Source organism: Colletotrichum destructivum, chromosome 1, assembly GCF_034447905.1.
Source record: "Colletotrichum destructivum chromosome 1, complete sequence".
NCBI classification, from domain to species: domain Eukaryota; kingdom Fungi; phylum Ascomycota; class Sordariomycetes; order Glomerellales; family Glomerellaceae; genus Colletotrichum; species Colletotrichum destructivum.
The window spans coordinates 3,287,075-3,314,726 of NC_085896.1; the positions used below are offsets into that span (position 1 = coordinate 3,287,075).

Consider the following 27,652-nt stretch of genomic DNA (forward strand, 5'->3'; position numbering starts at 1 on the left):
GCTCACAATTGCGTTCATCCCCAGAGACTATCTCGCCGGCGACTCCTTTCACCATTTGAAGCATGGGTTACGGATAGGTTGAATGAGACGGAGAGACGCACATCCATCCCTTTGGTAGCGTGGCTCACCTCGGCCCTCAGACATCCAGCCACAGCAGCGACCGCTCCGTGCTAAAGTTAGTGCCGCTTCCAACGGCTGTCCCGGGACGGCCATGCCTCAGCGAGATGTCTCTCTGCCCGCCATGCGGAGGCGGCGATTGGACGAACAATACGCCACGCAAGAGGCACCCGGTACTTCAGGGATAGGAAGCGGCGACAGCGGGTGCGCGGGCGCAAACAATGAGCAGCAGCATCTTCTTCTGCGTTCAAGTCGCTGAGTTGCAGGCTGCGGCGGGCGGGCGGGCACCCAGGCAAGAGAAGACCATTGACGGTTCGACGGGCTGCAGGCCGGCGGCAGCCCTGAAGCAAGGGCCAGCCGCTGGGTCGAGCCTCGAAGTGAGGCCTGCGAGGTCTCACCGATGCGGCGGTACCAAGCCTCCAAGCCGGACGACACGGCAACTTTTGATATCTTGGGCTCACCCACCACCCACGCCAGGCCCAGACAATGCCAGCCAATGCCAGCCACGGCAGTGAGCCTACGTCAGCGCCCGCCCCCATTGTTCTCTTGTTTCCAATGCCTCCCAATGTCCTTGGAGTATCCGTATCCGTACTCTGTGTGGGATGGATGGATGTGCCCGGTGCTCGAGGCTTTTGTCGGACCTAGTAGGCTATTTTGTTCTTTTCCTCTGTCTGCTCACACGTGTAACTTTGTTGAAGAAATTGAAGATTAAAATTAAGTAAAAAGACATCGCGGCTATGCGACAACATGTTCTCCGGGGACCTCGTACACTGCTGCTGTTGGTTTCGTGGGTGACAATCGAGTGCGAGACGCTTGTTTGCGCGTCCCTCTCGGCGATGCGAGGGGAAGGGGACCACCCGCCCCTTCTTGTCCACTACCTAGGTACCTACCTAGTCAATTCGATCGAAGGTCTCTCTTCCTGTCACTTGTGCATTGGCGGGTGTCTAAACCTCTCGACTGATCTGATTACTGATGCAGATTGATGGCCGTACCACTGAACAACCCACCAACCGCCGCCGCCTGGAGCAACCGCAACAAAGTCCCCAAATTCGCCGCAACTTCCGGCCCTGGTCGTTCCTCCAATTCAGGTCCCTCCCCGCCCAGATCCTCCCACTCACTCCCTCTTCCACCCGCGGAAGAATATCCTTTAGATGGCTTGTTCTTACTTGGCATTCCGGACCATTCTTCTTTCGATTTCCTATCAGCCTTCAGCCCACTCTCCGTACAATTCAATCTTGGGGTGAATCCTCTAGGTTGTGTGCCTAGGTACCCTGGTACCCACACGACCCACACGACGAGGTTCCCCCCGACTCAATTCCATTCCTCTGCTTCCCCGGACTCTCTGCAGCACTGCCGGCCTACTCCCAAATCACACAAAAGGTGCGGCTCAAGCACAGCCCGAAGAGAGAATCTCGCCCTTGGAACCGCCTGTCTTTCCCGCCGACGCATGTACACGCCGCACACGCCTGTCTTTCCCGCCTAGAGGACGGCAGTCCAAGACAAACTAAACCAGCAGATATCGAGACGAGACAAGACAACACCCACGAACTGACCGACATCCCCCCCACTAGACAGTCGACAGGAGAAAGAGAGGATATTGATTTCTGGCCGTTTCGAACTCTTGTTTTTTTCCTGTGCCCCCCCCCCCCCCCCCTTCCCGCTCGCTTTACTACAGCCACGTTGTTCGCATTGGCATATTGGCACTGCCATTAGCAATTTTGAATAGTCGCCGCCCAGAAGCTCCCCCCTGCCCCCCGCCCATCTATCTGCCACCTCACATTTTCTTGCCACTGTCACTTCCCTTCTTTCCCCTCCGACCCTTTAGCGACGACGATTTCCAGCTGAGAGAGAGCGCTTGCTTCGTTTCTTCTTCCTTCTTTTTTCTGTCCTCTTTCTCTCATTGGGGCTATCCTTCGTTGCAAAGCTACGTTCTTTATAATACCCGGCTGCCCTTTCGACCACAATCTCCTCATCAACGCTACCCTAGTCGCTACTGCTGCTGCCGCTGCCAGCTTGCCCATCACGAATATTTTACCTGCGCGCCCTTCCACTCTCCGAAAAACGCCCACCCTGGATCTCAAGCCAATCCGGCAGCTAAATGAAACCCGCCTCGCACCCATGCTGATGGCACTGAAAGGCCGCAGACTCGCGCTGCTGGCCGCCTTCGTCATCGTTTCGGCTCTTTTGATATTCTCGCAGTCCCTCTACCCCGAGAACCTGAACTGGGTGAGTTTCCCGTTGTCACTAGAGACATTTTCGTTGCGACCTGGTCACCGCCGCAAATTACACGTCTGCTGGGGCAGCAATCTTTCTTATTCTCTTTCAAGAGAGGAATGCGCCCACGTGCCGGCTTTTGAGCTGAAACGTGAACCGAACTCGTCGCCGCAGGACCCTGAGGCACCAATTGCAACTGGCACTGACATTGCTTGCTTCCATAGTCTGACATTTCAGCTTCTCTCCCCGCCGGAAGCAAATCCTCGGTGCCATCCACCAAGGCTAGCAAAACCGCCTCTGCGGGCATTGGCCGCTTCCACTTCCTCATCGCCGCCAGCGCTCCCAACCTGCAGTTCTGCCGCGCCCTCGTTTCCTCGACCGTCAACCGCTTCGGTGCGCCCGTCATTGCAGGATGGAACGGCACCGGAGAGAACGACGCTGCTCTCTCACACTTGGCCAAGATTCGCGTCGTTACCAAGTATCTCGAGGAGTTGCCCGATTCTAGCAACAACGACCTGTTTCTTATGATCGACGGCTACGATGTCCTCCTCCAGTTCGGCCCCGACGTCTTGATCAACCGATACTTCGAGGCGTCCGCACGAGAGGACGAGCGCATCATGCAACAACTTGGACCCGAAATGGCCGAGAAATTCGCCGGCCCCCTTGGCCGGCACATATTCTTCGGCGCCGACAAGGTTTGCTGGCCTGTCGACTGGCGGCGCCCGGCATGCTGGGCCGTTCCTCCCGTCCCCAACATGGACGGCCGAGAGTTCGGCCCCTTAACAAATACGGAGGACATGGCTTTCAACCACCCAAGATGGCTCAACAGCGGTACTATCATGGGCCCAATAAAGGAGGTCCGCGAGATGTTCCGAGCCACCCTTGACCTCATCAACGAAGTGTACGATCCCGAGTACGAGTTTAGAGAAAGCGACCAGTTCTACCTGAGCGACGTTTGGGGCCTGCAGGAGCTCGAGCGGATCCAGATGCAGAAGGAGGAAAACCCCGAAGCCGTTGTCATGCAGCCCCCCGAGGACGGTTGGGTTCCCAACCTGGAACCCGCTTACAGCTACAACTTCCACATCGCCATGGACTATTGGAGTCTGATGTTCCAGACATGGGCCGGCTATGCGGAGTGGGTGGACTGGCGCAAGTTCATCGGGCCTCTGTACTCGGTCGAGGTTACCCAAAACCACCGCAACAACTCGGATTTCGTCCCTTGGAGCCTGCACATGCAAGCGGATGGTATGAGGTCGTTGAAGCGCATATTCAACTCGACGTCGGATGAGACTATGGGCGCGACGGTGAACGAGCTGATCCGGAAGTCCGAGTTCGGTGCCAACATTGTCACCAAGCAGACGTTCCCTTTGCTGCACGTCACGGGAGAGAAGGGCGCCCTTGATGCTTTCTGGCCCCGTCTGTGGTTCTTCCCCTATGGGCGGTCGCTGATTCGATCTGCCATCAACTGGTTCCAGGCCGAGGAGCACTACGGGCCCGAACTGATCGACAACAGGGTCTGGTACCCCGCCCACCCCTACCCAAAGGACATTAGAGAAAGCGACGGCGGCGCCTGGTCAGACGCCAGCAATGACAACGCAACTGTTTACTGGTTAGGCTTCGACGAGCTCTGCGCCGAGCACCACAGCATTCTGTTTGGGGAAGATTAGGCCTCTTAGAACGGAGTCTACTTCACGTTGCTTGACCTATACGTGCCCAGGCATCTTGGGATACGAGGTTTGGAAAAGAGTAAAAAAGGGAAGAGAAACAACTGCATAACCCATACGAATCAGATACATTATACAGGCAGCAGAGAAGCTGCTGCAGGACAGGGACAGTGAGATGAGAGTCCATACTGTACACAATACGTCACGGCCGGCATGGTATGTTGAGACCCAACATGCAAAGATATAATACACATGTACTTGTGCGCATTTTTTTTCCATTTTTTTCTCTTCATGGGAATTCTCGTCGTGTGCGACGAACGCAGCGTTGGTATGCCAACTTGGGCAAAAACTTGGCGACGAAGAAGCAATAGATAGAGACAAGACGGCCGTCGGAGGCGGCATCGGTTTATAAGACAAAGTGACTTTTTGATCAGCTGAGATGTCAAATGCAGGGCGGTGCCATGTCTCGGGTCGATGGAGTGAAGTCTAGTTTGACTCTGACGGTTCCCGCCGCGGAATAGGACGGTTCATGCCGGTTCATGCCGGTTCCTGTAGGGCTGGGAACGTTCAAGGACACACCATTGGAACCGGGTGAGGTGGTGGCTTGACGACCAGCGCCTGCAAGGGGTTGGAGGGAGAGAGAGTAATGGAGTGTTAAGGTTTTGCCGTGCCCTGCATTATGCAGGCAGGCAGCGTCGGGTCAGACCAGTCATGGCTAGTAGCGAAAAAGAAAAGTTTCCGGATCCAGGACGCAGCTCGGTATCAATTCTCGGCGGGATTGGTTCCCTCGAGGGAGTGCGTCGATGACTCGGCCGCCAAGACTGGCCGTGGCTTTGCGTGAGTAATCTACCTACACGCTTGGGGAGGGGAAGGGAGGGAGAGGGGTGTGTGTCATGGCTAAGTTGAGAAAGGGTGGCGGGGAAGGACGAGATTGCCTGGTTTGAGATGGTGTCTCTGGATTGGCGGGTGATATGTTTGTGATCTTGTGATCTTGTGATGTTGCCATTCTATTGGGGTTTTGCGCAGAGGATTCGTGTAAGATTGCTTATTCTTCGCCCTAAAAAAAAATTTTGGTCCCTGGTCTGCAAGCTGGAGTGAGACGAGAGGGATGAGTGGCAGTGATGACTCTTAGCTCATCATGTGTGATGGGCTGAGCCGTTCAGCTCGGGTCGTAACCACTCGCGGAGGGAGGGATGGGTGAGAGTGCTGGTGGCTTGGTTAGATGGAGGTGGGTGAGACGAATCATCGGCGGCGGCGATGCGATGATGCGAGGCGTGTTTGGGTGTATACAGTCAGACGGGAATACGGGAGTTAGTGTGACTAGGTTCGATGGGATGCGGTTGTAGGAGAGTTCGGCCGATGGTGCTGTTGGTGCGGACAACGCGGGTTTCATCCCATGGTTCGGACGAACTGATGATATCGAAGACTGTTAGTCAGATATTGGAGGTGAGATTGGGATAAAGTGCCAATGCGGGCATGGTATACCGGGTGGTAGGGCTATGATTCGACGGCAGGTCAGCTGCTCTGCGACTTATATGTTAATGAACATCGACTTAAACGTCAATGAACATTCCAACCCGAGATGATACCGCGGTGACACCGGCCGATGGCCCGTTGCCTCGCCCGCAAATGGGTCGCTTCGGATGGACGATGGATGACCGTCCTGCTGCCTGCCATAGCAGGAAAGAGCTGACCTTCTTCTCCTTTTCCCCACCGCCTGCCGATAGGTCAGCATGGCTCAGCGGGATGAGGGAGGGATTGCCCGCAGATTTATTTCCTATTCCCTTCGGCGACTGACGCTATCCGCCCATTGCTGGCTGCGGAAATAAGTAGTATCGCAAATCGACGAGTGTAGGGTGTTTTGTCAGACTGTGTGTACTGTATTGCGATCGTCAGCCAAAGCGATTGCCTCGACGATGGACTCGGATGCTCCCAACCTGATCCAGTTGCACTTCGATCAGCAGGGCCTCCTCGGTGAACCTGCAACCTAACCAATCGATCTTGGTTCGCTCGTCCAACTCGACGCCTTGTGTGGTCGTCGTACACCCGTCTGCAGCAAATCACCGAATTGACGGTTTTTCTTTTTCTTTTCGCTTTCGATGTCTTTATCACGCACAAATGCTCACCTGCCTCGCCAAGCACCACTCTGCCCCCTCTGTGCAACCCCTTTCGCGCCCCCCGGGGGGAGATCCACCTGCAATGATGACAGGAAACACATAGCCGAACTGCATCGCTCTTGCCGCTTGCTTTGGATTTGGCGCAAACACACCGCAAGACAGCCAATGAGGGCTCTGAGAGGGACAGCCCGAGTTGGATTCACTCTGGTGCCTGGGCTTACATACCTACCCAGCCTGGATACACTCTGTGTTTTCCTCTTGTGCCCCCCATGTCAGACATCAGCCTCGCTCTTGGCTTCGCCAGGGAGCAGCGACCAGGGCGCGCGCATCTCCACACACCGCGTTCTTCGGTCTGTCTCCTACTTTCCTTTCTGAGCGTAGAGGATGTCGTAGAATCTTTTCCAGTGGAATGACTGCTTTCGTCCGTCCTGGCTACCTCTTTCCTCTCATAGGACAGCCTTACGGGGACTAGTTTTGTTTTCTGTTTCCTCCTCATACCTGTGCCTCAGACAGACAAGTCCCGTCGACTGCCCCTCTTGTTGATATAAAGAGGGAATCTACCACGTCCCGCTGTATAGGGACTCCCAAGAAGCCGAACATTGCAAGTCGCAGACGTCAACAACCAAGCAAAGAAGACCGACCCCGTCGAGTTTTTGAGAACTGGCTGAAACACTGCCTACTCACTCTACCTTGTATCGACGAGCACGCACCCCATCCTCGCCGTTTCCCTCAATCAATCTTCGCTCCCTGCTCAACTACCTGTCCAAGCCACGACTCTACCGCCGCCTTGGTCTGTTCGCCAAAGCTCGCCGAGGTCAGGCTGTTCATCATGGCAACCCCGCCTACTCCCATGAAGTACTCTCCAAAGAGACTGGTTGTGTGCTGTGATGGCACATGGATGAACTCGTGAGTGATGTAGCCTGCGCCCGTTTGTAATGCACCAGGGTGCTAACCCTTCCTCCAGGGAGAGCGCCTACGTGAAACCCACCTTCTGGAAGCCCAAGGGCTCCCTCCAGATCCCATCCAACGTGACTCGGATCTCGAGATGTTTTCGCCGTAGGTGCAGCGACGGTCGAGTGCAAGTCATCGAGTACGAGTCGGGCGTCGGCACGGGGAGCAACACCCTCGATACCCTCACCGGCGGCGCCTTTGGTATTGGTCTCGGCGAAGTAAGTACTTCCCCTTCGTCTTCTTCCGTTTCCCAGTACCGCAGCACTAACACGCAGGGAAGAGAGTCCGCAATATCTACAGCTTTCTCTGCGCAAACTACTGCGACGGCGACGAGATTGTCCTTGTCGGCTTCTCGCGGGGCGCCTATATCGTCCGCTGCGTTGCTGGAATGATCGCTGACCTGGGCCTCCTGACCCGTGAAGGGGTGGAGCATTTTTGGCCTATCTTCAAAGACATGGAGAATTGGAACAACCACCGCTACCGTGACGAGTTCCCTACCGTGCCGTTTGACAACAAACCCAAGGGTGAGGGGGCTGCGGATGTTTACCGGTCTAGGTTGGAGAAGGTAAGTTTGCTTACCACTCGTGGTCAACGACGCCCGACGACTAACATATCCTAGCTTGGCATGACCCGTGTTCGACAAGAAGAAGGCACTGGCGACATCATCAAGGTCAAGGCTGTCGGTAAGAAAGCTCATGTTCTCAGTCATGCGCCCAGCTAATCGAGCGCAGCCGTCTGGGATACCGTCGGTAGCCTAGGCATCCCCCAAATTGCCTGGTTGAACAGGCTTGGAATCTACGCATCGAACCAGGAGTTCAAGTTCTGGGACACGAGCCTTTCAGACAGAGTTGAGCACGCATTTCAGGCTCTTGCCCTTGACGAAACACGCTATTCTTTCCAACCCGCTGTGTGGGAACGCCTCGAGGCCAATAAGCTGTCGACGGATCTTCGACAGGTTTGGTTCCCTGGTAACCACTCGAACTGCGGCGGTGGTTGGAATGACCAGGGAATGGCCAACATCACGCTTGCTTGTGAGGGCGCACTTTCGTCCATGTATGGTTTCACCGTCGGCTAACAGAGTGTCATGTAGGGATGATGGACCAGCTGGCTTCGATCGGCGTTGAGTTTAACCACCGCGCCCTCGAGCGCTGTGTGGAACAATCCAACACTTTCTATGCGGAGTTGCTGAAACCGAAGAGCACTCTGAAGTGGGCCACGGAGCCCATCTACAGCCAGAACCACCCTCTCAGGCCATGGGGTCTGGGCGCCATCCAGAAGACACCGAGCCTTCTCTATTCCTTGGCCGGAAAGATTACTCGCTCGCCCGGTCTGTACAGGCAGGCCAACGCGCACACAGAAGCTCTGAGCGGTCCCTTTCTCAAGGACACGAACGAGCGTATTCACTCCTCAGTACGTATTCGTCTGGCCTGTAAAGGCCTCGGTCTCAACGATGTTGGTGTGTGGGACAATCCAGCCTTGAAGAAGAACTGGAAGCTCGTCCGTAAAAAGGCCCAGTATCACGACCCGGTGCCGAACCACCCTTCTTGGGAGCCTGAGGAGGACAGACAGGAGTGTATGGAGCATCCTTCCCAGTCCGATGACGGCCGTTGGGTCTGGGAGTACTGCGGGCCCGATGAGAAGGCCCCTACCAGCGCTTCAGCGAGGGTCATGGTGGAGGAGCCTTTGGGACCGTACGAGCGTCACCTGTTAAAGTTGACGGGTGGCAACCCCAACGTGTACCAAAACAACCACGAGAAGGCTCGGTGAAAGAGCCAGGCTGTTTCCATTTGCATCATTAGGCGTTTAGATACCACCTTGTCCTGATTCCCCCGGCTTCGGTGTTTCGTAAGGCTTGTTTTCAGGACATGAAGATAGATTAATCGAGCATTTTTATGACATTTTGGCGTGAGAGACTGGTTTCTCTATGCTGGTCGTGATTATGACTATGTTGTGGATCAAGGTCCGTATAGATATCTCCAAGAAAGAGAGGATCTTGATCGAACGTTCCAGGCTTGTTGAGCGCCATTGGGATCCGAGCCCTTCAATCGTGAACCAGCGGGGCGAGGAGCCACCAAGCATATATGTATCACAGAGAGGGTGGGTGTCACTCCGCAGTTCCCCCGGTGATTGAGCCCACTATGAAGTGGGTGACCGCTGAGAATGAGACGGGAAGGAGGCATCTCCTTGGTTGGGAGGTAAGGTACTCGGCCTCCGAGGTTCTGTGTTTGTTGACAAGGAGCGCACGAACGAAGCCGGATACGGGGTTATAACGTAACGTACATTTAGGGTAGAGATACCGACGGGTCGGACTTAGTCGTCTGCGCAGGATGCTGGGCCTCTTGTACAGATGGTCTCCCGTGCGTCTCAAAGGTAACGTCTCATCGACCATCCCGTTGGTTGGTAATGGTCGAGATACGGGCAGTCCCGTGTCATGCGGCTCATCGTCACAGGGGATGCCTAGAGGGTTGTTTTTCGTGTTGAACTAGAACGGGAAGGGGAGGGGGCTGCGCATAAAGTAACTTGAAAGACCATACAAGAAGAGTGGTTAGGAACCAGTCAATTAAGGCAACCTCGTTGGTCGTCGTTGGACGTCGTTGGCCATCCGTCGAGACGATGCCACCCAAGCCACCCTCATACACCAAAACGCCAGCGCCTGCAATAGTCCGAGAGTAAATCCAATAGTCATAGATAAATACAGCAAGCCGATACCGTCATCCCAACCAGCTCGATTCATCCTCAGCTTGCAATCCATCCCAAGCCCCCTACTGCTTCGACCGCGCCACTACATGACACCTCCGTCCAGCCACTCTACTGACGCGGTGGCTCTAACAGACTGCTTGAATCTACAGGTCATCGGGCAAACGGACGACCTTGGGCCCGTCAGATGCCCGGCGCTTCACACAATGCGAGAGGTGCCCGGTCAACCCCGAATCACTTAGTAGCACGGACGAAGACCGATGTCGGAAGAAGCTCAAAGTTCACTGTCGGGAGATCATAACGTTGCGGATATGACAAGATGCTCGTGGACTCTTACAGATGGAATAAACCCAGTGTGGCTTGACGCACAGCCCTGAGACCGGCAAGGGGGGGGGACGGAAGTTTGCATCAGAGAGACAGGAGACGGGAGACGAAGGGGCATGCGCTGACGGGTCTGCACTGTCGCCAGGGTAAGAAAAACGCTTTGGTCATCTCCTACGTAGGGGTGGTCGGCACGAAGGATCGGTCGTTTCGGTCACATTGGACAGGTGTCGATGTTGCGAATGGGATAACCCCCCGGGAGAGTATCGAGGAAGACCCGAGAGGCCAAGATCGGAACGGATGAGCTACGACGGCGCTTCGAGATGAAGGGGATACATTGTGAAGGCAGTGAGGGGGAGAGGGCCGAGGCAAAGAAGTGTGCTGGCAGGAGCGTGTGGTTTGTGATGAAAAGTCGATGAGAGGAGGTTGAGCAGAGGGCCAGAGGAGGTGTGTGGGCGGTTTTTATACAAAATGGCACAAGGTCGTCCATGTGGCGGCTCATCGTGGCGACCTGACTCCACGATGATTCGCTCATGTGGTTCGCCAAACCTGTCCTCGCGTCAGCGCGACCAGGAGAGCTACCAGCCGAAGGGCAAGGAGAATAGGAGGGGAAGGGTAAGAGGGGGAGGGGTTGGCGCCGTCAGGCAAACTCAACGCTTCAGTGCCACGGAGGAAACCCAACCGCAGTCGGACAACGTCCGCCATCTCGACGACAAGGCAACCCGCGGCGGCTCGAGATGTTTGTCGTGAAGATGGCTAGTCCTTGGGGGGTTCCAGTTGCCTCAGGACAGGACACGGGGATCGCGACTTGTTCATATACCACCCCTTTCACAGCAGTTTTAACCCCCTCAGAGAGCTTCTCGAGGCAGACACCAGGTGGGGCCTGAGAATGAGGCTGTTCGAGACGAGAGGTGGCCAACTTGCAGCAGGGGGGGGGGGGGGGGGGGGGGGGTGAGGAGTCGAGGACGCCTTGTAGGAAGACAGGATGCACGTCGCTAGCCTCACATTAGCCGGGCGAAGCGGGCGGGAGGATGCAGCGTTTTGATCTCTTAAAATCTCATGCATGGTCTTTTGAACAAAGTTCAGTCCATCTGACAGTGAAAGCCCGCCAGGCATCTGTCATGTTACTGTCGACTTTTAGCTCCCTCCGTGTTTTAGCTTCTGTTGTCACTGTTGTCCGTAGATACCGTTGACCCCGCCATCGCATTGCGGAGGAGGAACCGGAGCCGGTTGATTGATGACCCGATCCAGCCGATTCGGACCGTGTCAAAGACCCTGAGCACTGTACCACATCTACTCCCACCACAAACCGCACTTTGCCAGCGAGCGTCCATCAAGGCTCATCATGGTCTCCCTTGCACTCATCACCGAAGCCTTTCCGGCCCTGACACCGGCACAATGGTGCCAGGCTTTTTTCGGAATCTCTTCGGCATCCATCCTGGCCATGCAGGTGATCCCCAAGGCGGCTCAGCACCTCCTTCTCGACTACGGGGCGCGCTCGCCAGTCACCACCATCAGTGATGACCGGTCGAAGGAAGCAGCCGGGCCTGAGGGATCGAATGTCTTCAACGACCTCGTCAAAGCAGTGGCTTCGGTCGGCCAGATTCCGCACTCGTGGTTCATGCACTTCTACATTGCGTCCGTCGCGGGCTCGGCTTTGTGGGCATGGCAGTACCTCCAGGGTGGTTCGGCCATCACATCCATCGCTTCGCAACAGGCGGCTTCCGGGACCCCGTCCATGAGCCTCGAACAGACGGTGCTTGTGTGGACGCTGATGGCGCTGCAAGGCGCGAGGAGGCTCTATGAATGCTTGATTGTGATGAAGCCAGGATCTTCTAAGATGTGGTTCGTCCATTGGCTGCTCGGGCTAGGCTTCTACCTCTGCATGAGCGTATCCGTCTGGGTCGACGGTTCAGGCGAGTCGCTTTTCATCAATCCACGTCGACTTTCCGCTAACTCGACGACCTTTCCCAGCTTCTCTGTTAGAGACAACCAAGTCCAATCATGGGAGCCTGCTGTCGTTGCCCACCATTGTGGGAACGGCTGTGTACGTGTACGGCTGGTCCAACCAGCACCTATGCCACGAATACCTGGCCAGCCTCAAGAAGTATTCACTGCCGGATCAGGGCCTTTTCCGATATATCGTCTGCCCCCACTATACTTGCGAATGTCTCATCTATCTGGGCCTTGCCGTCGCCGCGGCGCCCGAGGGCCGGTTTATCAATCGCACCCTCCTATGCGCCTTCTGGTTCATCGTCACCAACCTTGGCACAACAGCTGATGGAACCAAGCAGTGGTATGCGCAAAGGTTTGGCAATGGAAAGGTAGCTGATAGATGGAGGATGATACCATTCATCTTTTAGGCATGCTTTAGCCTTGTCGTCATTTCTGCCCAAACATTCCAAATTTGGCCCCCAGCTTCGAAACCTGCATTACGTCGCGATATGTGAGGCTTGTTCGGGTTGCGCGCACGTTTTGGCCGGCAGCGAAATCCGTTTTCGATCGCAAGAGGTCCCAGTTCACAACTGTCTCGGAGGAGAGCTGGACGTCCTCCTCGATATCGGCAATGCCATGCAGGTCATCGGTGTAGAGGCTCTCGGTCGTGACGAGGAGGCTTCTGGGCTCCTGAAGAATGCGTGCTACGGGCTTCAGATCTAACCCGCCGTCCTCCTTACTCCGGTAGAGGTTCAGGCATATACTTGCTCCCAGGCTGACAGTGCACACGACTGGATGATAGGCGGGCCCGTCCTGTAGCCAGTATGAGATTAAAGAATCTTCACGTCAACACCTACCGTGTACTCAACTTATGCGGCATGATTCCAACTCCCGGGGGATACTCATTGATCAGCACGTGGTTCGGCCGTTTGTGAGGGCTGTCGGCGAACAGATTGGACGAATCAGGACTGACAGCGAAGGGCAAGGAGAGAATTCGCGAGACCACAGGCTCCTGTAGCCACTGTGGCAAGGGGGCGTCAATCAGCTTGTTCTTGACGAGATCGGATGGCCATGTTTGGAGACGTCGATGAGTCAGTTGCTTCCAGCGGGGTTTCGGCGCATCAGCTATCTACAGTGACGGGTTTGGTGATTAGACACGGGTTCAAACGAGGGACGCTTGCAGGGCCAGGAGCTCCGTACCTTTTGCAGCAGAAACCGTTCCTCTTCCTCCGAAATAAAGTCTGCGATGTAGAAGGACGACGGCGGGAGCCTCGTAACTCTGACGTCTTCGAGGGCTGCGGGCAGATTCACAGCTCCCCAGTCCATGATGATTACTTCGCAACACGGATGTGTGGTTCAACTTGTTTGAAAGTCGGGGGTGCGGGTGGTGTGAATTTACTGCGCTGCGCCCAACCTTATTCATGAGCGGGAATCCCCCAGTATTTTTAACGTGGATGATGAGGCCGGGAAGGGTCAGACAGGTACGGCGAAGCTTGTCGACAAGAGCGAGGGCACCTGAGGTGGGGTCGATGGGATGAGCTCTCAAGCTCCGGCTGGACGTGGCGGGTGTGGGTAGGCACTGAGCACCAGTGGTCAAACGTTTCTGTGCCAAGCTGGGAGGAACCAGGCAGTGGGCGAACAAGAATAGGAAGGTTAGGTGGAGAACCAAATCGACGGGGGGCAAGTTAGCAGACGAGTGAGCGAGCAAGGCGGAAGAATTGAACGCCTCATGCCGAAGCCGTAAGCCTCGCAGCAGAGAGGCGAGGACGTGCGCAACAGGCGACAGCTGCTTCGACCGAGAGTGTGGCGGTGGAACAAAGGAGGCGGGAACGGACGCTTGCTCCAGGGAGAAGAAGACAGGTTGGTCTGCTAGTCACAGCCGCGGCAGAGGAGTGTGCATAACCAGGTGTCCGTTCTCAGGCCGGTGTGGTGCCAGGCTGCCAGGAGTCGAAAGCTCTCTGTTTTCAATGTCGGCTATGATTCGCTGTTTGAATTCAAGATGCAACAACGAGGGGAGGGGAGAGGGGAGCCTGCTGCGACGCTGGAAGAGGTTGGGATTGGCCGAGGTGGGGCACTGGGAAATCGAAGGTTTCGGTATGTATCGTTCAGGTAGCACTGCCAGGTACCTAGAGAAAAGACCTGCTTTGACAAGGCCAACAAACCAAAAATATTAAACGGCTGGGGCCAGTTTGGCTTGAATTGAAATCCGCAGGAAATTTCCGAGGGTTGACTGTCCAGCGTCAGGTGATGTTCCAACATGCACCCAGCGCTGGCACGCTACGGCGTTTGCAGAGCCAGAGGCGAAGAGGCGAAGAAGGGGATGGAAAAGCGGCGCCGCTATCTCACCCTATCTTTCTGAAGCAAGGTGGGTGCCGGGGCTAATTCCAGGTGGTTGTGCACATCCTCGTTTGGGTTCTCTCTGCCTTGGGTAAGTAGTGGAAGTACGCCTTTCGCGGATACTTGCTCTGTCTGCAAACAATTGCCCAACATCAAAGTACCTCCCTCCTTCGCCTCGAAATCCAGTACGTCGTCCTTTCTGACGGTAATCCCGGTGTGTGCGCGTCCAGGCCTATCCACCTCAATCGTCAGGCTGCCACTGCCACTGCTACTGCCGCTTACCACATACCTAGGCAGGCGGATGTGCAGGTAAGTGCACACTGGGCTCTGAACTTCACTGCCAGCACCTGTTGGCCTCTGGCCTGATGCTCTCCCAGTCCCCCGACGCTTGCTGATGCTCCTGTCCCGTGTCCCGTGTCCCATGTCCTGTGTCCAGTGTCTGTCCCGTATTCTCGAGCAAAACCCAGCGCCCCCCGTCGGATCCAATCAAAGAGGTGGCGATCAGACTTTTTGACTCTGAGGACTCTCGCGGCCCCGTTTTCCACCCTCAGCCAAACCGTAGCATCAAGTGTCAGTCACCAACAGAGCCTTTTTTCCGCATTACCTACCCACGCCGCGTCCCTCGATCCCGCACGCATTATTCTCACTCGGCCAGGCGCTTTCTTTGTTTATTTCCCTTTCACCGTCGACCTGATCCAGTCTCTACTACATCCCAAGAACTTTTCCTGCCCGCCTTCGACAACTGACGCCTACGCTCTTTCGCGCGAAGCCCCCCTCCGTGACTGACCTGGCCACTTTCTCTTAGGGGGTCCCTCCAGAGCGATCGAGGAATCGTCGTCCACCGCCCACGATCAATTCAACCCGGCCTCCCCAATCCTCTTTCTTTTGGCCGACCCTTGGCCAGGATGGTGCTGGCCAGTTTTTCGACCTCTAGATAAATGATATGGATGCGCAGAATGCTGCCGGGTCCGACAAGCCGAAGCCCGTCGCTGCTGCGGAGAAGCGACCGGGCAATCACCAGCCTGACGAGTCCAAGGAGCCAAACAACAAGTCTGCAAAGACTGCCGACGAGTCCATCAAATCCCCACCTCATCTGCCTAAGGACATCAAGCCTAGCCTAACCGTATCGCGTGCTCCTCTCGCCGCCGACGACCCCCCTGCCGATCGAGACTCGGATGCCGAAACCATCGTGCTGCCGGGGAAGGATGGTCACTCGCCCTCCAAGGTGAGGAAGGTAAAGCACGAAGATCGCAGCGATGGAGAGCCCCCGACTGCCATGGTTCCCCGCAAGATTCGTGATGCTAGTGCTAGCAGAGACGGCGACAAGGAGAAGACGGGCGCCAATCCTCTCCGCCCGTCTGAAACCGCGTCGTCGCTCGCATTGAAGAAGAAACGTCTACACGATCAATCCGCCAGGACCAAAGATGGTTCCAGTGGCCTCAGCTCGGCTCCAACCTCGCCTCCCCACCATATGCGTCGATCTGGTGGGCACTCCGACTCCGATACGGGCGCTGACCGTAGGAAATCTCCCAAACTGTCGATGAAAGACCGAGCCAAGTCCACCGATAGGACAATACCCCACAAACGCAAAGCTCCCAGGGCAGATTCGGAGGACGAGGCGGAAAATCGAAAGGTCCGACGGCAACGCATCATCTCGATACACAACATCAGCATCGAACGTGCGAACCGCCTGGCCAAAGAAGCAAAGTCCTCCTCGTCATCAAAGAGAGAACACGACGGTCATTCAGGATCACGCACTAGATCCGTATCTCCCCACCACCCACGTGCCCACCGGCGGAGTGTTTCGACGCAGCTTCCTGCAAACTCCTCCAATGGCCTAAGCCACAAGAAGAAGCGTTTGCCTCCCCCCTTGCAATCGACCGATTACCATTCGGACGAGTCCTCCGCCAGCGGTAGCCCTCACCCTCGGAGCTCCAAGCTTCGCAACCTCTCCACCCCAGCCACCGCCGAGTCGAACATGTCACCTGCGAAGATTGCACCTCACAAGAAACACCTCGACGCGCATGGCCAAACCTTCCTCGCCAGAGCATGTGCCAGGGGTGAATACGACCTCGCCAAACAAAGACTGGGCGAGCGACCCGAGGACCTCAACGTAGCCGACTACGCTGGTAACACTCCACTGCAGATCGCCGCAATTAATGGCTACGAAGACATTGTGAAGCTCCTCATCGACGCCGGCTGCAATCTGGATTGTGTGAATTATGACAAGGACACACCATTGTTGGACGCCGTCGACAACGGGCATTTGGGAGTCGTGAGGCTCCTTCTGAATGCAGGCGTCAACCCAAGGAAGGCCAACCTGAGTGGCGAAGAACCTTTGGATCGAGTCAGCGATGACTTGGAGAATGCAGACGAGTTTCGGGCCGCGCTCGTCGAAGCAAAGTCCAGGCAGGGTGACAGAAGACGCACGTCTGAGGACCACCACCAGACCGATCACCTTGACAGCCGCTCTTCTCACGGACCAGACAGCCCTCGACGATCGCCGGCGCCCTCTGCTTCCCACGCCAGTGGCCGCCGGGCCGGTACTGTGAGGGCGAACAAGACGAGCAACCACTTGCTGTACATGTCACTCGACGACAAGACCCTTCGACAAGCTGCTGGAAAGGGAGACGAGGAGACTGTGACACGCATCCTGCAGGTTAAAGACGGTTGCGACGATTCGGAAGCCATGGTCGCCGCCGCTCGAGGTGGCCACGAGGTGGTGATCCAACTGCTGCTGGCGTTGGGCGGCGCAAACCCAGATCCAGCCCCCGTCTCGAGCATGCCCCCCGAGTTTGCAACACCCATGCTGGCCGCGATCGGTCAAGAAAATATCAAGGTTGTCAGGCTGCTCTTGGATCAAGGAAACTTTGATCCAACCCGGCGGTTCAAGGGGGAGACTTACTACGAAATCGCGCGGCGGCGCCAAGGAACGAATTGGAAAGACGAGGAGCACATGCTCAAGGAAGCTTACGACGCGTATAGGAAGTCGCATCGTGACATTGCCAAGACGAAATCTCCGATCAGGCGCGAGCGCGAAAGGGATCGTGAAAGGGATCGCGACAGAGACCAAGACCGTGAGACGAAGCGTCAAGGCCGCAACGAACTCAAAGACGAAGCTCGGGCGCACAAGCGCAACCTCTCTAGCCCCTCTCATGATCCCGAGAAGAGGAAGAAGCTGTCCACTCGAAACGTCACCAGCCCCAAGGAAAAGCGAAGGGCTGATTCCTTCAACGATGACCAAACTTCACCAAAGCGTGCTCCTGGCAGGCCCAAAAAGGAAGACCGGGTGCCAACAATTGCTGTTTCGGACCGAGAGGCATCCCCTGCATTGTCACAGAAACAATCGGCCAGGTCGGTGAAGCGAGCAGAATCCGACGTTGCCATGTCGTCTGAAGGGGAGGCTGCCAAGCCTCGTCGAAAGTTGGTTTCCAAGGGGGAACTCCGCGGCGAGAGAGAAAAGAATCGACGCGCTAGCATGGTGTCTGCCACTTCGTCCATCAAGGATCCCTCGAGCCCCCGCGACCCGAAGCACGATGATCACCCCGAAAAGCCAAAGATCGAGCCCTTGTCAGAAAAGTATCATGACCGCACCAAGGCCCTTAAGAGGGATGAGTCCAGAGATCGGCTCTCTGTCTCGGGCGATAACCCTTCCAAGAGGCATCGTTCCAGCGTTACTCCACCTCACTCGATCACGGGCGAGAAGGAGGAAGGCGAAGCTCCCGTAAAGCGAAGAAGGCTCGATGTTGACGGTAAAGAGCGACGACCGAAATCGACAGCATCTCCCGACGACCCCCACCGAGCTTCTCGCGATGCCCCTCCGCGGTCCAAGTCAAGCCTGAGGGATCACGACGACAGTGATCGTAGACCGCCTAAAATCAAGACAGACTCAGAAGGACATAGAAGAGAATCCGGCAAGTCTAGCAATAGCGACAAGTCAAGCATCCATGTCAAGTCCGAGGACGTTGACGTCGAGATGCCCGATGCGTCAGAAGTGAAAGACACGATTGAAGCAGACTCTCGCTCAAAGAAGGAACGCGACGAGGAGAAGAGGCGCCTGGAAGAAAAGGAAAGACGACGAGAAGAAAAACGGCAAGAGGAGAGGAAGCGCCGTGAGGCCGAAGCCGAGGAAATTCGCAAGAAGGAAGAGGAACGCCGACAGCGGGAGGCTGAAGAGAAGAAGCGAGAAGCCGAGCAGAAACAGCGCGAGGCCGAAGAGAAGCGATTGAAGGAGGAAGAAGAGGCCAAACAACGCGAAGAGCAGGAACGCAGGCGCAAAATCGAGCTGGAGAAGAAGCGTCAGGAAGAGGAATTACGGCAGCGGCGTGAGGCTGAAGAGAAGAAACGCCGCGAGGAAGAAGAAAGACGACTCCGCGAGGAAGAGGAGAAGAAGCGCCGCCAAGAGGAGTTGCAGAGGAAGGAAGAGGAAGCCCGCAAGCAGCGCGAAGAAGAGGAAAGGCTCCGCAAAGAACAGATTGAGCGAGAGGCTGCCGAAGAAGCGCGACGTCTCCGGGAAGAGGAGGAGCGCAAAGAGCGTGAACGCAAGGAACGCCTCCATCGCGAGGAGATGGAACGTAAGCGGGCCGCCAAAGAGGCGGAGCAGCGCCGAATTATCGAGGAACAAGAGCGTTTACGCCTGGCAAAGCTCCCGCCTCTCTTGCGCTGGCTGGATGGTTGCCCCAACCCCAGGACGCCCGAACTCGCGGCTAAGTTCAAGCACATGCAAGGCGTGCGGTACGATACGATTCGTCCGCAAGCCACCGGCACGGCAGATGGTAGGGAGCAGTGGATGCTCAATACTCAGGCCGCCCTGCTTCTTGGAGAGAAGGACCTCGCCTTATCAAGATGTAAGTGCCCTGGTGCACGGCAAAAGTCAACACCACGCTGACAAAGATTCAGACACGGCTTGGGAACACATCCCCGTATCCGACCTCGCCAAAAAGGTCATCTGGAGACTCGAGTCAGACCGGTATGCTTTGGTCAACGAAAGTCTTTATGAGCTTGGGACGGATCTGTCGAATTACTACGGCGATGGCCAAGACCCTTTCAAGATGAGCTACCGCATGAAGGAGAGACTCCGTGGTGAAGCGCGGGAGAAGTTCCTTAAGCTGGACATGTTCTTTGTCAAAGTATGTATCACAGTCAGCCGCTTGAAAACGTGTTGATTGGCTAACACGTCCCCAAGGTATCGGACCTGATGTTCATAGTTCCGAGCATCCCTCATCTCCGGAGTCTCAAAATGAGCGTCGAGTATCGCGAGCTTCCCGAAGATGAAGGTCAACTCTACGGGTGGAAGGTTCCGCAAAAGTGGAAACAAGATCCGGACGCTGACAGGTTTTACGGATTTGCGCCGAGGAACAAATATTACATCAACGGCGTCATGGTTGAGGAGCAGAAGCCTGGAATGTCTGCCACAAGCAGCACCCCTTTTCCTGAGAAGCGGGCCCCTCGAAAGGGACTGCAGCAGGTTTTCCCAGGCGATCCTGATTATGCTCGCGTCTGCAAAGAACAGGGGCTGGAGCACCTCTTGAACGGCACCAACCCCCCGACGCTGTCCAACGGTGGGCATTTGTCACCGAGAAGCCAGTCGAATGCTACAGAGACGTCGACTGAGACGTCACATGGCCCTCAGGCTATAGTTTCTGGCCCAGCAGCCACATCGGCACCAGCACCGGCATCGGCACTGACTGAAGCTAGGCTTCTACCGAACGGAGTTCACGGCGTCTCAGCTTTAGGTTCCAACTGAGTTGAGTTGATTCACGAATTAGATGCGACGAGCCGCTACTTTTAATACATGCGCATGCCTCGCAGCAATCCCCCTCCCGGCAACGATACAATACCGACTGCGGGCTCATCAATTCTTCCAAATGCAAGTTAGGACGGGATCTGGCTGCCCTCTCAGTCTTGTGTCACTGAAGAATCGAATGATATTTGGCCTCGACTTACTCGGACGGCCAATGCGATCTGTTGTTGTCGATAGACTTTGAATTGTCGCCAATGACTTTTGGACGACGGAGAGCTGTAATTGCGAAACAGTCGTAGTTAGTATCTGTCAAGACGAAGGAACAAGCTGCGCGTTTGGGCAACGACGGACGAAGCGGGCCATGGCTTCAACATACTGGGAGCTGGATGTAGCTCCGGGATGTTTCAAGGCGAGAAACAACGTAGATAATGAAAACAAATCACTCAAAAAAATATCTCCTTTAAAACCCCTCCCGCTTCCCCCAACCACGTCTACTCTCTACGCTGACAATGTGTGTCGACATCCTCAGCGATGCAATTGAAGTTAATCAGTTTATCCAACTCCAGGGCGAACGAATACCATGGAAAAAGGCCTTTTGAGTTGAATGAATCAGGTTCTGACATCACCCAAATAATCCGACCAATGAAAACTCTCAAGGCGGCAAAAAGGACGGCCCCGCCAAATTTTTGATGTGCCTTTCTCACATTTCGCACCGCCGCCCCACCATTTGCCCCCGAAAACCCACCACCACAAGCCACCAACTTGCTACCAAAGTAGTAATAGGACTATCACCAATCCCTCCCCCAAAGCCGGGACTCTTTTTCTTCTTCTTGCGTTGGGAGCATCTGCGCATTCTCGAATCACGAACACGACACGACGACGGAATCTTAGATACCCCCTTGGCCCAAAAGTTGTGAGAGAGCAACCGCAGTCGGCCCTCCTTCGACACGTACACCGAACGTGGACCAGGCACTTTCAATCCGACTCAACCCCTCCATCGAGTAGCAGCGTCTTCAGGACGGCCAAACCGCAATCATGGCGACTACGGTGGACAAGGTATAACCGGCGTCCCAGTCTTCTACTCCCTTCGGGCTCTGTTCCCGGTTTATGGTACAATCTGCTAACCCATGAATCGCGCAGATCAAAGACATTGAGGCCGAAGTACGTTTTGAACCTTGCTCCCCAACTTCCCTTGCGATCGTCCATCGTCAATGATATCTATCGGATGTCTCAAATTCTTTGTCGCTTTTGAAAAGACGAGATTATGAGAGCGAGACGTCGATGTCATGCCTACCTTCCAACAAGCACGACTCTTTCCCCTCTCGAACCACTACCCCCCACACCTACCATGCCGCAGTTGAAGAGCCACACGAAGAGGCCAAGATGCTTGTCAACAGAACCCAAGCTGACCATGAGTTCTCCCCTTGTAACAGATGGCCAAGACCCAAAAGAACAAGGCCACGTCCTTCCACTTGGGCCAGCTTAAGGCCAAGCTCGCCAAACTCAAGCGCGAGCTGCTGACGCCCTCAGGCGGTGGCGGCGGCGGTGGCGCCGGCTTCGACGTCGCGCGCACGGGTGTCGCGAGTATTGGCTTCATTGGCTTCCCGTCCGTGGGCAAGAGTACCCTTATGAGCAAGCTGACGGGCCAACACTCCGAGGCCGCCGCCTACGAGTTCACGACCTTAACGTCCGTCCCGGGTCAGGTCACATACAACGGTACGAATCTTTCTCCTTGCAGAGGACGCGAGATACGACAAGCACGCAGAAGGAGAAGGTCTCCCTTGAGTATTTGAGGACTGACTCGCGACCCAGGTGCGCCGCTGCAAATCATCGACTTGCCCGGTATCATCGAAGGAGCCAAGGACGGCCGCGGTCGCGGTCGACAGGTCATCGCCGTAGCCAAGACGTGCCATCTCATCTTCATTGTACTCGACGTCAACAAGCCCCTGACGGACAAGCGCGTCATCGAGACGGAGCTCGAGGGCTTCGGCATCCGCATCAACAAGAGCCCTCCCAACATCACATTCAAGAAGAAGGAGAAGGGCGGCCTCAACATTACGAGCACTGTGCCGCTGACGCATATCGACCATGACGAGATCAAGGCCGTCATGAACGAGTACCGCATCAACTCGGCCGACATCGCCATCCGCTGCGACGCCACTATCGACGACCTCATCGACGTCCTCGAGGCCAAGAGCCGCAACTACATCCCAGTCATCTACGTCCTCAACAAGATCGACGCCATCAGCATCGAGGAGCTCGACCTCCTGTACCGCATCCCCAACGCCGTGCCCATCAGCTCCGAGCAGGGCTGGAACCTTGACGAGCTGATGGAGGCCATGTAAGAATTGTCCTTTGACCTTACCCCTTTCCTTAATCCCTGCCGACTGAAGCCTCCCCCCTCCCCCTCTGGAGCGGCACAGTCGAGGCGAGACCAGGGATCCTCCCGTTCTGCAATGCTTTTGACTTTTGAGAGCCCAAGACACTGACAATTTTTTGTTCCTTTTCTCGTACGTAGGTGGGATAAGCTAAAGCTCGTCCGCGTCTATACCAAGCCCAAGGGCAAGCTGCCAGATTATTCTCAGCCCGTCGTGCTCCGCTCGAACCGGTGCACGGTCGAAGACTTTGTGAGTAGTGATATTGTCCGCCCCCTGAGGCTGGCCACATCGGTGGCAGCCTCCCCCCTCCACCCACCACGACATGGTGCGAGTATCATACCTGTCTGGGAAGAGTGTTGCGCCGTGTCGCTTGCTCGCTCGTTTTTGTTCTGTGCTGACTGAAACGTCTTCCCCTTCCTCTTCCAGTGTAACCAAATCCACAGGAGTATTCTCGAACAGTTCAAGACCGCCATTGTGTACGGCAAGTCTGTAAAGCACCAGCCTCAGCGCGTCGGACTTTCCCACGAGCTAGCCGATGAGGATATCGGTGAGTTTGTGTTCCTTTTTGGTCTTTTTCTTGCTCTTCCTTGCGTGAACCGTGTGCCAAACCCTCGACCCTCGGACCCCCCCCCCCCCCCCCCCCCCCCCCCCCTGTTGGTCTCTCAGCTTGGGCGAGGAAGAATGAACCTGGGCGGAAGAAGCAAATTGAAAGTAAACGTGACTAACACATGGCGAATCTAGTGACAATCGTCAAGCGCTGACGAACGCGACGGCAAAGCTTCATCTACGCATGGCGGCCGCGTTGCCACCATGTCCCCATGCCCTGTCTGCAAAGCCGCCGGGCGACCCCTTGTTGGGGGAGAGAAAAACAACAAAGCCCACTTGCCTCCTTCCTCGTCTCCCCTCGAGATCTTTTCCTGGCCCAGAGAGGCCTATCTTTATCGCTTGCCGCGATGTCACTTGATACACCTACACTACCGGATCGCGCGCAACCCTCTATAGACAAGAAAAGCTTTCAGCAGTCTTAAGTGACATGTACCAACACACGCAAACATACGGGCGTAGCCGCTGAGGGCGGGTGATGTCGCTACCAGCTGTAATTTGCCATCTTCAAATCGGGGCAGAGCTGAGCGGCCACGGTGCCGTTGCGCGCGAGCGCGGCTGCAAAAGCTGTCCCGGCAGCGGCATCGAGTCGTCTGTCGAACCACTTTTTGCTATGCAGAGTTGATGGGCGCGAGAAGGCGGCGTTGGCTCAGCCAAGCAGCGTCTTTCGTTCTAGCACAATAGAATATAAAGAAAACACGCGAGGACATCGAGAAAAGGGGGGGGGTCCTGGGGAGGACCTGGTTTGCTGAGTCTTGGCTAAATAGAAGTGGCTTCTTTCTGGCAGACAACGTCTCCCTCGTTTGCCCACTTGTCGTCTCGTTTTGCCTGTTCCTTCCCCCAGCCCCCTGGGAGGACTTGTTGTATGTGATGCTCTGGCCCCGGCTCAGTCGCGCACGTTGGGCCATTGTGAAGTCGTAGCTCTGGTTATAACGCCGTCAGCCGAGCGAATGTGCTCGACTGGAGCGCCGGTGTCCAGTTCGTGCGGGCATATTGCCGAACCCAGAGTCTCGCGGGACGCCGATTTGTCGTCGTCCCCATAGCTGCTTGCACAGGTCGGGTGTCGTCATAACCAACGTGATTATGGATGGGGGCGAAGAGGCCGTGATTCTAGATGGATGGACCGCCCGTCCGCGACCGTACCCCACACACGCCACCATCTGATGTCGCCAGCCAGCAGGCGGTATGAAGCAAAAGTCAAGGGCGACCTGCATAGCCGAAGGCCTCCGTTTCTGCGGCCGTACTTTTCCCAGGAGAAGCGCGGGATGCATATCTGGTCTGCAAGAAGGCAGCACATGCCCGCGCGGTGCTTGAGTGCCTCCCTGCAAGAGGTCCGCGCAAAAAGAAGAGGGGTGGGCACAGAAGCATGCAGCTTCCGTACGCACACATCCTCTTTCTAGTGCATGGGAGGGCAGACGGATGTGTGGGTGAGCCAGACGGGGGACATCCTGGAACGAGCAACGTCGGCGCTTAAAGCAGAGCTAAGATGGACGCCCCCTTTCTTTCTCTCTTCGCTGCCACACTTACAACTCGGCGTATGTCTCAAGGAGGAGGGGGGAGGGGGGGCTCGGAACCACTGGCGCGATGCATTTCACTGCAATTCCCGGATGACAAACGTCCTGGCGGCATGCCAGCGGCCCCGAACCTGGATTTCTTCCAGCAGGAAGAGGGGGAGCAAGGCTCCAGGACCAGTCAGGCGCAAATCCTTCTACGCCCACCTTTCACAAGGCTTGCTTTACCGCCCATGTCAAGCATGTTTTGTGCTCGCGCAGGCCCGTTTTTTTGTTTGTGTTGAACGCGGATGTCAGAGGTGGGTCGGCCCTGGTAGGTAGCCGCCCCCCCTAACCAGCCGTGATCTCATAATCTCATTTCCATCACTCGGAGAATGACGAAGAGAGGGTCCGTGTCCGCGATATGCGATGAAAGGGAATGAGAGCAAATGCGAAGCATGGTAGTATTATACGTCGTGGGCCGATCTTGGCTTCTCTTCTCGTCGCGACTCGAGATTGCCCACGGGCAGACGAGTGTATCCGTGCCTTGCATCGGATGCGGATGAGGCGAACGATGGGCGATAGGACACAGACCACGGGAGAACAGCTGCAGGGAAGGAAAGACAGGCGCAGGGGCAACACAGACGACGGCGGCAGGTGCTGCGCTGCAATGTGGCTAGGTCCCCTGCTTGCTCCAGGGCCACATGAGTCGACCAGCCTGAGCTGGGGGAGGGCTCGGGGACAAGCAGGCTGCCGCTCCACGGGAGTTTACGCAGACCGGCGTAGCTATCGTTCTCCTTGCTCGAGAAGGAGGATTGAGGTTCGAACGTATTATGTGTACTTACACAAAACAGTAAGCACGCCTGAAGGTCACTTTGGTATTAGGGCAGCCTTGGAAGGCGGTGGGCGGCTAGTATCTTTTCGAGGAGGGTTGGCTTTTGGAGTCGTGCTGGGATGTTGAAACCTCAATACGATAATGAATTGTTCCGACAATATTGCGCGGCAGCTTGCGGCATTCGTTGTTGGACTCATAACTGGCGCATAGCTCGATCCCGCTGCCGCTGTAGCAAGGTTGTCGCTGGAGAGACGTCGTCAATGTGGTGAATTCTGCAACTCACCCAAATCGCGCGTCAAGGGAACATCGAATGGGTCCCTAAAATGAAATCCTTCCTCTCGTATTTGTTTTCATTTTCCATTTTCCTCCTTACCACCCCTTCTAGTTTCCCTTATGATGCACTTAACTTGTTGGACACATTCATAAGATGAAGAGAGTGCTATTCTCGTAAGGGATGCGAACTCGGTGTTGAGCGATCAGATACCCATTCGGGCAGCAGTTGAGTCGGGGTACCTTTGATGCTAACTCAGCCTGGTCCAGGATGTTGCCGGAAGGGCCCGCTTGATATTGGGAACGACGTACGTTGCGGGCCAACGCGGGTGGATGCTGGTCGACCCTGAGCTATGCCCCAATCGCAATAGTACATAGTGAACACTTCGGCCAAGTCCTCCAGGGACATCCTCCTGTCGAGAGGCTTGGCCAGATCACTCTTCTGAGAAAACCGTTGGAGAATGACCGGACCTCAGATGATCGAACGGCTCAGGGAGTTCTCGTATCCTACAGCCTGGCAAACTGGAAGCTAGCCCGAGCTGCGTGATGGCTTGGCCCGAACCGCTGCATCCGCGAAATCTATCGACTGCCCAATGACAATTTGCAACAATTTTGATGAATCCAGGAATTTATTCCAATGAGAGCGTCGAGAACGTTTTGAGCGTTGCTGTTGGTCAACGATCATCCCTCCAACTCTGTTTGGGGCTCCAAGGCTTTTTGCATGGCGCCTGCGGTTGTCTTCTGGATCTTGACTGAGATGCTCAAGCCCAGTGACCTCGTGGCGATATAGCTCCCCCAAGTTGATCATGGCGCTGAACAGCGGCACGGGAGGCATCGCTGTTAAGCAGCGTGCTCAAGTTGACCGGGTCATGGCGAACATACCCCAGGGGACATGATTGGAGGCCCGTCCCACAATGAGCTAGCTAGATCTATCAAACCGTATCGCTCCAACTACATGGCCAAAGCAGGCTAAGTTGAACGGGCCATGATATTGGCCACAGAAGGGTAATCTCCATGACCACAAGTCATTTTTAGGGAACACGTCCAGTGTCGGAAAATGAGGAGGAAGTCCCTCATCTCGACCAACAGGTTACCCACCGAGGGGGGTATCTCCTTATTGATCGATGGCCCACGAGGAATGTGACCGAGGTGGATGTCGGTTCCATGAAGGTTAAGGTATTGCGACGAATCTTTGAATGTATCGGAAATGGTGTCCGCGTTGTGCGTCAGAGCGATTCAAATAGGCCTTAGCCCAATATCGAGTAACGGCTAGGCCTCGTGGATTGCCACTGACGTCGGAATATCAAACTAGAGAAGGGATTCCAAAGCGCTCGTCAGACCTTGGCTCGTTTGACATCGGAATTTAGGTCGGATTCGAAGGTTTGAGAGGCGTCTTGTTGGAGGACGACGGGTCGAGGAAATCAGATCAGACTAAGCAAGTGCTCCCCTCCCCGCTCCAGCGGCCAAATGCATTGATCGCCCAAGACTGCCGCGACGGTTTATGCTGACATTCCCGACCGGTTGAATTGGATTGACATGGTCGAGGCTTACAAGATGGCACGCTATTTTGGTTTTTGCTGACAAGCTATAAGGAGGTGAGGGTTGGGCCAAAGGTGATAACAATCCGCGGGCGAACGAACAACAAGGTATCGGCAAAAGGTGTTCTAGGTGCATGAGACCACGCCCCCTCCTCTACGCTGAATCAATGGTTCCTTCACACGGTCAAGAGGGCGGGACGTCTTGGTTGCCCCCTCTTCCATCCCCCTGGCAGCAGGGGAATGTCAAGACAAGGATGGGCCAGGTCGCAGGCAGGTCAAGCTCCAAGTAGCAGCCGATCGCTTGACAGCTTTGGCTTCTGACGGCCCGGAAAACAGGATGTAGGAGCGGGGTGATGTATTCGTACACTAGATATCCGTACAGCGCCGCGAGTGGGAAATCGGACTTGGAGCAGTTCGAAATAGTCAAAGGAAGAGGATTGTG

General features: G+C 55.7%; 7 protein-coding genes across 7 annotated transcripts; 6 read left to right on the forward strand and 1 right to left on the reverse strand.

Moving 5' to 3' along the window:
* Positions 1–338: 338 nt before the first annotated feature.
* Positions 339–632, forward strand: CDEST_00988 (uncharacterized protein; the record flags this gene model as incomplete). Its single annotated transcript, XM_062917147.1, has 1 exon — positions 339–632. The coding sequence occupies one exon, from the start codon at positions 339–341 to the stop codon at positions 630–632; it is 294 nt and encodes a 97-aa protein (XP_062773198.1).
* Positions 633–1,256: 624 nt separating this feature from the next.
* On the forward strand, positions 1,257–4,003 carry CDEST_00989 (uncharacterized protein). Its single transcript, XM_062917148.1, has 2 exons — positions 1,257–2,343; positions 2,556–4,003. The coding sequence occupies exons 1-2, from the start codon at positions 2,236–2,238 to the stop codon at positions 3,996–3,998; spliced, it is 1,551 nt and encodes a 516-aa protein (XP_062773199.1). The 5' UTR covers positions 1,257–2,235; the 3' UTR covers positions 3,999–4,003.
* A 2,541-nt stretch (positions 4,004–6,544) lies between these two features.
* On the forward strand, positions 6,545–8,960 carry CDEST_00990 (Putative Tle1 phospholipase, alpha/Beta hydrolase). Its single transcript, XM_062917149.1, has 6 exons — positions 6,545–7,018; positions 7,077–7,281; positions 7,344–7,628; positions 7,683–7,746; positions 7,795–8,094; positions 8,154–8,960. Exons 1-6 carry the CDS (start codon positions 6,942–6,944, stop codon positions 8,828–8,830), a joined length of 1,608 nt encoding a protein of 535 aa, XP_062773200.1. The 5' UTR covers positions 6,545–6,941; the 3' UTR covers positions 8,831–8,960.
* A 2,465-nt stretch (positions 8,961–11,425) lies between these two features.
* CDEST_00991 (Putative 3-oxo-5-alpha-steroid 4-dehydrogenase, polyprenol reductase) lies at positions 11,426–12,445 on the forward strand. The gene is made up of 2 exons (XM_062917150.1): positions 11,426–11,997; positions 12,056–12,445. The coding sequence occupies exons 1-2, from the start codon at positions 11,427–11,429 to the stop codon at positions 12,442–12,444; spliced, it is 960 nt and encodes a 319-aa protein (XP_062773201.1). The 5' UTR covers position 11,426; the 3' UTR covers position 12,445.
* Position 12,446: 1 nt separating this feature from the next.
* Positions 12,447–13,734, reverse strand: CDEST_00992 (Putative alpha-ketoglutarate-dependent dioxygenase alkB 6). The gene is made up of 3 exons (XM_062917151.1): positions 13,217–13,734; positions 12,906–13,145; positions 12,447–12,829 (listed from the first exon to the last, which is right to left on the reverse strand). Exons 1-3 carry the CDS (start codon positions 13,340–13,342, stop codon positions 12,464–12,466), a joined length of 732 nt encoding a protein of 243 aa, XP_062773202.1. The 5' UTR covers positions 13,343–13,734; the 3' UTR covers positions 12,447–12,463.
* Positions 13,735–14,903: 1,169 nt separating this feature from the next.
* On the forward strand, positions 14,904–20,612 carry CDEST_00993 (Putative ankyrin repeat-containing domain superfamily). The gene is made up of 3 exons (XM_062917152.1): positions 14,904–19,200; positions 19,253–19,482; positions 19,539–20,612. Exons 1-3 carry the CDS (start codon positions 15,297–15,299, stop codon positions 20,097–20,099), a joined length of 4,695 nt encoding a protein of 1,564 aa, XP_062773203.1. The 5' UTR covers positions 14,904–15,296; the 3' UTR covers positions 20,100–20,612.
* Positions 20,613–20,817: 205 nt separating this feature from the next.
* Positions 20,818–23,927, forward strand: CDEST_00994 (Putative small GTP-binding protein). The gene is made up of 7 exons (XM_062917153.1): positions 20,818–21,152; positions 21,237–21,257; positions 21,530–21,812; positions 21,909–22,437; positions 22,615–22,723; positions 22,901–23,021; positions 23,216–23,927. Exons 1-7 carry the CDS (start codon positions 21,132–21,134, stop codon positions 23,233–23,235), a joined length of 1,104 nt encoding a protein of 367 aa, XP_062773204.1. The 5' UTR covers positions 20,818–21,131; the 3' UTR covers positions 23,236–23,927.
* The last annotated feature ends 3,725 nt before the right edge of the window (positions 23,928–27,652 follow it).